General features: G+C 43.1%; 1 protein-coding gene across 2 annotated transcripts in view; it reads right to left on the bottom strand.

Moving 5' to 3' along the window:
• Window positions 1-268: 268 nt before the first annotated feature.
• Window positions 269-11,906, bottom strand: part of ASXL3 (ASXL transcriptional regulator 3) — a 123,204-nt gene continuing 111,566 nt past the window's right edge. For both annotated transcript variants that reach the window (XM_063130684.1, XM_063130685.1), the window contains 2 exons: window positions 6,982-8,917; window positions 269-4,825 (listed from right to left, as the gene is read on the bottom strand). In XM_063130684.1, coding sequence (XP_062986754.1) covers window positions 1,169-4,825; window positions 6,982-8,917 — 5,593 coding nt within the window. In that variant the 3' untranslated portion in view covers window positions 269-1,168. The remainder of the gene's footprint in view (window positions 4,826-6,981; window positions 8,918-11,906) is intronic.

Raw genomic sequence — 11,906 nt, 5'->3', positions numbered from 1 at the left:
GCTCTTCTCCAATAGTTTGGTGGCTAATATGTCTTGAATTCAGCTATCAACATAAACCACTACTAAATACAATTTTGAGAGTTAAAAGATTCAGTATCCCTTTAAAATCTCTTCATTCCTCTAGCCAGCCTACACAATACTTGTAGTGTGAACTCTCTAACACACAAAAAGGTGATTACAAGTAAAAACTGTAAAATATTTTAAAATATATCAACTTGTAAACATATTTAAAAGGACTGTAAATCACACGTGAATCATTTAGTTTTTGGATCTATACAGAGATAGAATCAAAGAAGAATAAATTTTAGGCTACTGAAATGATATCATTGCTCAGAACATGCATGTCGTTTACATTATATGGTCCACATATGTATATATGTTGAGTATCTCCCTTCAGGACAAATTTATAGGTAAGGTTTGGGGACGATAAATGGATTAATACATAATATTATAATAGCTGTAGTTATCCCCCCCCCCCAACTTCTAAAATCATGCAGATTCCAATTTATTACAGGCAATCCTTGACACCTGGCTTAATTAAAACCACCTTCAGTATAACAGCTTGTTATAAGGGGAACAAAATTATCCGTATCAGGTTGTCAAAGTATCTTATTCCTTCTTGCTACCTATAAGTAAATCATGGATGGCAAATGTAGATTCAGGAATACAATCACTGTTATAAAAACTGCCAAACAGAAGTAGCTATAATGGCCTGCTAGAGGTAGCAGAATATAATGCTTTCTGCCCATTGTCTCTTTCTTCATTGGTTAGGGTTCCCTTGCATTCTTGCACTGTTTCATGCACAGAAATTTGGAGATTATGAAATCTGTAATTCATTTCCTGGGAAGATATGTTACGTTTAAAAATGGTAAAAAATAACATTCTGCACTTTGTGCACATAAATAGACATGAAAATGCAATTTTGTTGTACTTTAACACAGTAAGAAAGCTTGACATGTTTAACATTTTTGTGCACATTTACTGGAAGGGGTTCTTCTTACCAGGGAGAGCCATGCAAGCAGAAATAACTCAATTCTAAAACAAAGCTTCCCCAGTAAAACATGTATCCAGGTACAAAAGAGCTGAAAAGATTCCAGTTGTTCCTCCTTTGCTTTGCTTTGCTTTGCTCTCCCATGCTAGCTAATCAGAATCATCTCTGCTTCTGATTCTACCGAACCACTAAACAGGCTACGCACAGTTTTGAAGGGCCTATGCAGTCATCATGGCAGAAGGCGCCACAGCCTTTGCACACTATCATGGCTTTCAGCCTGCAAGAGCATTTCAGTTCCAGCTCATCTGCACTGCTGCTGTCAGCAAATTTCTGAACCGGAATCTGAGTGTTCTGAATAGATAGGCTGGAGGCTGTATTTGAACTACTTCCTAAAATTCCGATAGATTTTTCAATTGCAGATGCTGCCCTTTTGAAGCTTGTGCTACCAAAGTGTATCGTAGGATAATTTCCACAGAGCTGCTGCTGCTGAGTCTGTATTTTCTGAGCAGTTAATTGGGCAAAAGGCTTCTGTGGCTCAGAAAGTAAATAGGAAGGGAAGTCGGCATTTTTCAATGCAAAGGCTTTCAACTGTTCTTTTACTTCGTTCTGATCGTAAGAAGCTTGTTTCATGCCCAGCTCACAGCTGCTGCTTAAACCTTCCTCAAAAGAAATGGGTTCAGATTTTATATTGCTACAGACGCTTGCCGGCTGAGGCCAACTAAGTCTTTTAGTGGTTTCCATAGTAACTGCCGGTTGTTTGTGATCAGATGGCGCTTCTGCATTGGGAAGAGGTGGGGGTGGTGGGGGAGGAGGAGGGGGTGGGGGTGGTGGTAGAGGTGGAGGGGGGTGTACTAATGATTTATTCTGCAGAGTCTGTGAGGCACTAGAGATGTCATCACCTTCCTTAATTTGAATGTTAGGAGAAAACACACTCGCCAGCCTCAGCTGGTGAGGCGTCGTAGACATGTTGACCTCTCCCAATGCCTTCGGCTCTAGGTGCCTGCCGAAAGCAAAGGCGCTGCAGCCAGATGGGGCCTTTAAAGTGGCCTGCATCAAAGCAGCTGTAGGAACGGGGCCTCTCGCCGCCATTGGCATTTGGTAGAAATGCGGTCGATGTGAGGTACTTGCTTCTGTGTGGAAGCTGCCATTTTTGTCCACATTAAACAAGTTTTGTTGGAAACTGCATGAAGGCAGTGGCCTCTTCTGCTGTTTGATCTCCGGGCTGTGTGCAACCCTGCTTTGAATGGCATGCTTGCTTGGCCACTCTTGTTTAAACAGCTGACCATGCCCCAACTGGTTCATACTGGAATTGATGATACAAGGGCCCACTTTGACATCGGTGTCCATTGATGGTTTTCCAGGCTCACATTTAACTTCTCCCGCTGTCCTGGCCACTCTCTTTTTGGGATGGTTTTCACGTTTTCTGATTTGCAACGGGACGATGCCGGCTACTGCAAACCCCCTGCCATCTGTATTTGGAGAGCTGGAGGGATTTTCAACCACGTTTCGCTCAGATGTTGCTGATTTACATGCTGAGGTAGTTTGCAAAGGCAAGGGAAACCTGTTAATTTCTAGCTTGGCTCCTAACCTGGGCTGTGGCAAGACTTTCTCCAATGGCAAGTTGCCTTGCAATAACTGTGTCACTAGAGGATTGTTGGCTTCGACTGATGACAAACGACAGCTAGAGCTTCCAGCACTTGTAACTCTTTTTAGTGTTTCTGTGGTCAGCGACAAAGAGTTCTCCATGGAATCCGTGACAGCTGTCTTGGAGCTTTGTGTTGGCTGTGCACTTGTGGCTATTTCTGCAGCCTGGAGAGGCATTTCGGGTCTTGCAAATTCTTCAGTGTCCATCCTAAAGCATTTGTCAGATTCACTGGCTTCTGACTTAATAGGCATAGCTATGCTTGTCACAATGTTCCTCGTATGCCTCTCATTCAGATGTGCAAAACCTGAAGGCTCTGTTTTGACATTTTTTAAGCAATTTTGCTCGGGATATTCCTTATGCTTATTTGGGTTAAGATGACTGACCAAAGACTGGTCAGTGTTCATTGCCTCGTCATCGTTCCAGCAGATTCTGCTATTAGGGTTATACGGGTTGGCGCAGACACTGTCTGCTTCGCTTTTGAAAGCCAAAGGACCTCGTAACTGTTCTGAAAAACCTTGGCCATGAGGAACAGCCTCAAGTCGTTTATCCTGAGGCACGAGAGGCACTTCTCGAAGACTAGTACATGCTGCTTGCAAATGTTTGCCATCTTGCTTTGCTGTAACAGTGCTAAAGCCAGAGCTATGCTCCAGATTTTCATTAGTAAGCAACTCCGGCCTGCTTATTACAGACACTTGAGGACATGCTATATTTTGTAAGGCAGTTTCTGTCCTAATAGGCCTGCTTTGGATATCTGCGCTGTTTTCAGAGTTTTCAATAGAAATACCCAGTGACAAGTTAGAGTTCATTGTTGTTGTTGTGTGATCGACAATGACTTTACAAGGTATAGATCTATTCATTGGTGCCTGTGCATAACCTACTGAGGATTTACCGGACATGTCTAATCGGCTTCTCACTCCAGAATTTCTCTCCATAGTTTCGGCACTCATTTTGGTGGGATTTTCATAAGAGCTGACTGTCATCATGTTACTGGCAAACACTGAAATGGAAGTCCTGCCAACAGAATCTGCTACTGGAAGGGCCTCACTGCAATGTAAAGCTGCCCTAACAGAGGTGCTACTGGACAAAGAGCTTGGGTCACTGCATCCAGTTATGGCTATCTTATCAGAAGGATATCTGTTTGCAGAGCCCACTGGAGGAATCAAAACAGAGCTACCAACCAGATGCTTTGGCAAATTACTTGCAATGGATGAAGTTGGCACAGTGGTATACTGGCTGGAAACGGCATGGTTTGCATTGCTGCTGGGCATTGGCAATCTTTTCTCATCTAAGGAATTTGACAAGACCGTACTGTCTACTGTGGCTGGAGTCAGGGGTTTCTCAACACATTTTGGCATGATAGCAATGCACGGAGTGTCAGCCCCTTGGATGGATTTCAGCATGGTTATATTGCAAGCCTTTGAGTCCGTACTTTCCACGGACATTAAAACCGAGGACTTATCCAGAGAACCTGCAAAAGGAAGTTCCTTAATGGCTCCCGACATAGCCGTGCTGCACACAGACATGGGGACTGAGTTTTTGCTATATAGCACTGACACACTGTTACTTTCCATAGAGGTAGACGAAAGCATTTTCTCACACAAATGAGACACAGGTATATTGTCATCAGAACTGTGAACAGAGATGTCAGTACTAGTTTCTGGTAAAGTAGTGGCACTAAGTGACTGTTGCAATAAAGCAGTCGCTTCTCGGAGGTGAGCAGACTTGTTGCTAGGAGACCTGCAGTTAGGATTAACTATAATCACGCCAGTAGAACCTTCAGTCTTGGTTTCAGAAGAAGGTGAGATCTCCACAGCTGATGGACATTCCTTTGAGGCATGTTGAGACTTGATTTCTTTGTTGTTCTGGAGCAAGTGGGCTCTTGCTTGGTGTTTTGCAAACAATTTGGCCTTGGTCTGCTCCTTGATGTGGGCTAGTGTCCTGGTCTTCCCACTTTCACAAGGACTCCCTAAGCCTCCAGAGACAATGCTGGCTGCTGCTGCCACTGCTGCCGCCGCTGCCGCCTCCCTCTGGGCTCTAGCTTGCTGTGCTCTTGCTTTGATATCTGCCAGTGTTCTTGCCCCAGTATTCCTCCCGCTGCTGACCGAGGTACTTGGAGAAGCCCTTGGCTCTGGTTTGGAAACAGGCTGACTCTTGATGATAAAAGGTGGGCCAATTTTTGAAAGCTGAATCTGAAAGGGAATAAGAGCGGGGGGGGGGGGGGAATCAAATGAAATAATTATCATACAAAATGAATTGCTTTAACGTGTCAGAGATTTCACAGCATGACAAGGGAGCATCTTATCACTTAAGCAGAAATTTAATACTGTATATATTTTACTAATTATCACCCACCATGAAGGCATTCTATCACTGAAGTAGAGGATAAATTTTGTGTCAAAATGTTGTATCGAAGTGCCCTTCAATCTCCTGTTACATCTCTCTCTCTCTCTCTCTCTCTCTCTCTCTTGGTTGGTTCACATTAGATAAGCCACAGCTTCTTATTTCAATTGTGGTTCATGCTAGCTGTGATTTGAATAATCACCACCCAGCCACGACTTGTTGTGTCATCCAAACCCAGGCAGCATTGCTTGTTGGAGGGGGAGTCCACTCTCCAGTAACCTTACAACAGGTCTTGGGTTATTGACACCCAGCACATACCATGATTTAAATAAACCACGGTGGCTTATTTTGATCGGGCAGACCAGATCAATGTGTGTGTGTGTGTGTGTGTGTGTGTGTGTGTGTGTTATATAATGCAATACTCACTGATGTTTGGTTTTGGGGGGTGGGGGTTGCAGTCAAATTCTCTGATATTGCAGAGAATATCACTGAGGCATGAGCTGTGTATGTTCAGAGCAGAACTGTAGGTGGCTTAAAAGAGATTTCACAGAAACTCATTTTTCAAAGGCTTTACAAAATCTGAAACCAAATCTGAATACAAATGATTTTTTTCACTGGTATTTTCTTTTAATTTTGGATTTATGTTTTATAGCTTACTGGATCAGAGGTAATCTGTCTTGAACCCACTTTTGATATTGCTCTAGTGGGCAGTACATGAATTAGATCCACTGACTGTCTTATTACAGAATTACATACACAGAATGGGTCAATAAAGCAAGTAGCCTTTAATTTTTTCATTCTTACTGAATTTACATGGCTGCCCATCAGCATACGCTCTCTGAGTGACTGACATAATACAGTCTAAATGTTTGCCATAGCAACTGTGGGCGCTACAGCTAAAAACACACACACACACACCCAGCTGCAAATGTGGTTCTCTTACCTGCACATATCACTTCTTCTGATACTGCAAGGTCAATTATTCTTTTATTTATTTACTTCCCAAAATCTAATGCAGCTTAGAAACTAGTGACATGAATGTTACTCGGTTTATTAAAAGTTCTACTGTAGGTGCAGTAACATATTGCTATTTGTGATAGCAATACAAACATCCACAAAGCACTGTCAACAGACTGTAATACAGAGTTTCTGGGGGGGGGGAAATGATATTTTCGTTTTCAAAATATAGTACTTCATGCTGGAAGAATATCAACTAAGTTCAGTTACTCAGGTGATGCTATGTGGAAAGCGCCATGCTAGCAAATGACAATGGAAATAACACCTTTCTGTAACAATGAGTAGTTGTCAGATGCTAGTTATTTACTTTTGGTAGCTGGTGCTTTAAGTGGAGACCGTTAGAAGAAAGGCATCATTGTGTAGAACTGTTCACTTGAATTAGCTAAAAATCCAGTATATTCCAGAGAAAGTTGCAATTATAGATTTTGAGTTCTCTCTCTCTCTCTGGGCATGTCTAGACGAGGGAGTGGAGGAGGAGGATCTTGCGATATGATGATCGCGAGATCCTCCCCCTCAAGTCTACACATGGTGCGCGACGTCCAGGGAGGACAGAGGACGTTGCGGCTGCCATTTTGGATTTTTTTTTAATGAAGATGAGCGCTCAAGCACTTGAACGAAAATGTGAGTTAAAAAAACCTGACCCTGCTCCCCTCCTCCCCTGATGAGCACGGAGCTCCTGAAGAGCTCAGTGCCCTGGGCCTGGGGCCCGGCTCCTTGCAGTTACTCACAAGGAGCCAGGACAAAACCAGGATGCCCGGTCACACCTCCCACAGTCTCGGGATCATCCCAGGACTTTGGAAAAAAACGTGATTAAAGGGTATCCTGGGGAAATGGAGGGATCATCCCTCCCTGCTCCCGGGTTCCCCTGTGTGTCATGTGGATGCACAGGGATGATCCCCGGGCGATCCCTGGGATATAGCCCTGTCTAGACATGCCCTCCCTCTCCCTCTCTCTCTCTCACACACATACACACGGAGAGAGAATTTACCTTAAGTGGTGGGACTCTGGGTTCTTCTCTAGGTGGTGGGTCTCTCTCAGATGAACTTATTGATGTGTTACGATGGGACTGATCATCTTCAATTCTAGCTCGCTTCTCTTTGCAAATTCCAAAACTATGGTGTTCAGCAGTCTTCCTCTTTGGAATCTCTAGGTCTCTGCTTTCACTTCTTACTTCAGGTGACTTTGTGGCTTCCAATGTTTTTGAAGAATAGGAACCTTCAAACCGACTCTGCGCAGTCCCCTGAAGTTTGTGAGACTTATTTCTGCCTACCTCTGAGAACAACTTTTCTGATGAGGAAGAGGTATATAGCTTATCATGTGATTTAGATGGAAGAGCTTCAGTATTTTTGCATCCTGCCCCTTCTGTTAGAACAGATATTTCTAGCTGGGAGACTGTACCTTTCTTTTCAGTTTTTTGCTGGGCACCATGATTTCTAATTTTTATCACTTCCAGGGAAGAGCGTTCTGTAAGAGAAGAAATGAAAGGTTTTTCTATTTCAGAATGTGACCTACATGGTTGATTAGTAAGGTTTATAGACTGGGATTCTTCCACTGTTGAAGCTTCAGGTATGACAGCTTTCATAGCTTCAGGAGTACCTTGAAGCTGTTTCAGTTGTGATGCAAGACTCTCTTCTTGAGAAGCATTAGGAATGGTAGAGGCTTCTTCTTTCAGTGGTGACAGGGATTCTTCAGACAAACATGGTGATTTTCTTTGCTGACTAAATCTTTCACTCATAGGGGAATTAGAAAGTGGAGATGCTTCTGAAGGTAACAGTAAACTGTTTGAATGAGATGTTTCAGAAGCTAAAAGAACAGAAGACACTGAGGAAGTTTCAGATGTTAAGGGCAAGTCAGACATTGGTGAGGTTTCTGATGGTAAAGGTAAATTAGAAACTGGTGATGTCTCTGAAGTCATAGGCAAATTCGACATCAGAGATGCTTCTGAGGTTACAGGTGAGGCAGGCATTGGAGATACTTCAGACATTGAAGATGTATTCAAATGATCATCAATAGGTTTTTGTTGACTATCAGCATCAATGTTTTCAGTGCAAGACATGTCAGATGAACATGCTGTTTCCAGAGATAGTGGAGTACAAGGTTCCTCTGAAGTAGATTGTGTGTCACCTCCAGGAGATACAATACTGACAGATGGTTCCTCTGGGCTTTCAGATGAAAAAGATGTTTCAGAAATACAAGCATTTTCAGAGGACTGTTCATCAGGATCACTTTGCAGCTCCATATGTACAGCAACACTTCCACCAGTGAATAAAGAACCATTGAGGACAGGAGAATATTTTCCATGGGGACTTAGCTCTTTTGTTGAATCCAGATCTTTTTCTTCCATATTGCCGATAGAGTTTGTAGATGAAGCAGACTGTGAAGGTGATAAACTGCTTTCCAGCTGATCAGTCATGACTGACATTTCTTCCTGGGGATACTCCAATCTCTCCTCCACCTTAATTTCAACATGAGACAATGTACTTACTACATCATTCATCACAACGCAGGACTCAGAGTTCTCAGTAAGGGGTAAAGATTCTGCTTCTTCATTTGTACCAACTGGGCTAACCGGCTGTTCAGAATTCACGTGTTCTGCTTTATGGTCCTCCTCTTGACACTCGCAGATAGTTGTCTCAACCTCCTCAGCAATCTCCTCTTGAATAACAGATTCTTCAGGTATCAAAATGTCTTCTGCTTCTGCTATTAGATCCTTGGATGGAACATGTTCCATGCTGCAAAGTGACTGACAGAAATCTCTCTCTGGCAATAGTGGTAGCTGGTTACTTTTCTCTTCGGGGTCATCAGAAATTGACTCCCTTGAAGGACCAGGCAAATCTGAAGACCCACAGAGCAAACTGTCTTCATCTTCATTATTGTTCTTGGCAGATGTAAGCTTCATAGACTCTTCTATTGACATTCCCAACCTAGTTAGAAATCACATAGTTAAATTACACAAACATTCTTCTCACACACATTTTAAAAGCATCAGTTTCATTATAAATACAAAAGTACGATTTCCAGCTGAATCTGTAGACCTAAAGAAAGAAATAGTGCTTTTGGCTCATAAAACTATAGAAATTTTATTCTCAATTATTTATGCTAACTCTAAAAACTTCGCTATATACATTTAAGTAATAACATTTCACACCTAGCTTGTGCTTTCATAGCTACAGCTGGGGTGGGATGGAAGGCGGCACAACTACTTACAGAAAAGTAAATCTAGAGGTCCAGCAGCTCCAGCCTCCAGTGACATCACCACAGTTCAATTAAAGGCTTGAAGGTAGTATCAAAAGCCTGAAGACTATGTTTATCTCAAGTCTTGTCATTTTCAATTTCCTATTCCCCCCTTTTTACTATTATTTTTATCACATCTGCATATCTTGTGATGACAGCACATTCATAGCTCTGTGACCACAAGTGAGAAGCCACATAACAGCTGATCAGGGCTTGTAGGCTGGCAGAAAGGCCTTGGCAGGCCAGAGAGTGTATGAGGTTCCAACACTGCTGACCTTCTTTTCAATAATAGCATGTGAAAAATGGAACAATAATGGGGGCCACTGGACAACTGGAAAAGAGAAGCAAGATGAAGCAACCATTTTGGAGACCTAGAAGGCTATTTGTGGGATGACCTTTGTTGAGAGAAAGACAGTGGGAGTGTGATCCTGATGATTCTCTGGGACTTCTCAGTAGCTTTCAGGACCATCAACAATGGCATCTTCTGGATAGGCTGTCCGGGTTGGGTGTGGGAGGCACCTTTTTGTGATGATTCCACTCCTACTTGGATAACCATTTCCAGAAGGTGGTGCTGAGAGGTTATTGAGTGATCCCCAGCATTACCTCTTATTTTCATCAGATGCAGGTGAGGATGTGGCTGTCCTGAACCAGTGCTTGGGCATGGTAGTGGACTGGATGTGGAAGAGCAATTTGAGACTCATTCCAGAAGAGATGGAGATATTGTTGGTTGGTTGTTCAACCATGTGGCTCAATGGGATTCAGCCTATTCTAGATGGGTCCACACACTCCTTAAAGGAACAGGTACACAATCCGGGGGTGCTGTCATTAGAAGCTCAAGTGACTTCTGAAGCTCAAAACAAATTTTATCACTTTGGGCTGATCTGCCAGTGGCAGATAGCTTGGCCACAATTACTCAGACTCTGGTAATCTCCCATTTTATTTATTTATTATTGCATTTGTATTCTGCCTTTTCTCCTCCGAGGAACCCAAGGCGGCGTACATAATCCTCCGCCTCTCCATTTTATCCTCACAACAACAACCCTGTGAGGAAGGTTGGGCTAAGTGGCTGTGACTGGCCCAAAGTCACCCAGGGGGTTTCCATGGCCAAGTGGGGACTAGAACCCGGATTTGGATTATTGCAATGCATTGTATGTAGGTCTGCCTATAAAAACATTTCAAACCCTGCAGTTGGTTCAAAACATGGCCACTAGATTGCTAGGGACTAGATAATTTGAACGTATTATGCATGTGCTTTATTAGCTGTACTCAGTCCCACTTTGTTGACAGGCCCAAATCAAACTGCTCTTTTTATTTATTATTTTTTTATTATTATTATTTATTTATAGTATTTTTATAGTGCCGCCTCACCATTTCTGGCATCGAGGCGCTTTACAATAACATATAAAACAATTCCATTAAAACTCTCAACCCACATTAAGACAATTCCATTAAAACCCTCACCCTCAAACCATGAAAAGCCCTCAACCCCAATTTAAACCACCCCCTCCCCAAACTCTTGTGAAAATAAAAATACCTTACAAAGGTGTTTGAAGCAATTGAGAGTGGGAGCCTGTCTAATCTCCAGGGGGCACATTATTCCATAACCGGGGGCCAGCCACTGAAAAAGCCCTGGCCCCAGCACATTGCAATTTGTAGCGGGGGACCATCAGGGCACCCTGCACCTGAGAACGAGTCTGCCTATGGTGAGACACAGGAGAAAGGCGAGTGCTCAGGTATCCAGGACCCAAGCAATGCAGGGCTTTATACATGGTCAACAAGACCTTGTAGCGCATCCTAGCAGCCACTGGCAGCCAATGGAGCTCTTGAAGCACCAAAGTGATAGAAGACCACTTTGGGAGCCCCTTGACCAACCTGGCTGCTGCATTTTGTACAGCCTGTAGGCGTTGGATTTGCTTCAAGGGAAGCCCTGTATACAACAGGTTGCAATAGTCCAGTCTGGAAAGAACCAGGGCCTGGACTGTGGTGGTAAGATCAGCCTCTGACAGAAAGGGGCGAACTTGGCGGACCACATGTAGTTGATAAAAGCAACTCCGAACCATGGCCCCCACCTGTGATGACATAGTTAGGGATTGGTCAAGAATAACACCCAGGTCCCGCGCCTCAGTCACAATCCTTGGTCGGATTCCTGAAATAGGCAGATCTACGAGCTCCTGCCTCAAATCTGCCAGCCGCTGACCTCTGCCAATCACCATCAGCTCAGTCTTCTCTGAGTTAAGCTTTAGTTTACTCCTAGACATTTTTTAACCCTTAAAGCCCTAAACAGTTTGGGACCAGGATACCTGGAAAACTGCCTTCTCCCAAATCATATGTTCTTCCTTCGAGACCCTAAAAATTGACTTTAAAATTGATTTTGTGGTAATATCACAAAATATTCATTAAAATTATTGTTGTGGGCATTTCTGGCTTTGGAGGCACAGATCTTTGGAGGCACAGCAATTTAACTCAGATTATGTTAAATTCAACTAGCCATCTGATTCCATTAAAACAAACCAGAATGTATTGGACAATGCTCACTTGTGAAAGAATCAAGCATGATTCTTTCTGTCTTAACTATATGCAACACGAGTGTGGCAGGCCCAAATCTTTAATTATTTACAGATGTAAAGCACAGAAGTGTGGCATGTGAACTAAAATCACAGAAAGGGCACATGGGTAGGA

This window comes from Elgaria multicarinata, chromosome 7, assembly GCF_023053635.1.
Source record: "Elgaria multicarinata webbii isolate HBS135686 ecotype San Diego chromosome 7, rElgMul1.1.pri, whole genome shotgun sequence".
NCBI lineage: Eukaryota > Metazoa > Chordata > Lepidosauria > Squamata > Anguidae > Elgaria > Elgaria multicarinata.
The sequence above is the reverse complement of the archived record's forward strand: the minus strand, read 5'-3'. Positions and strand labels throughout refer to the sequence as shown.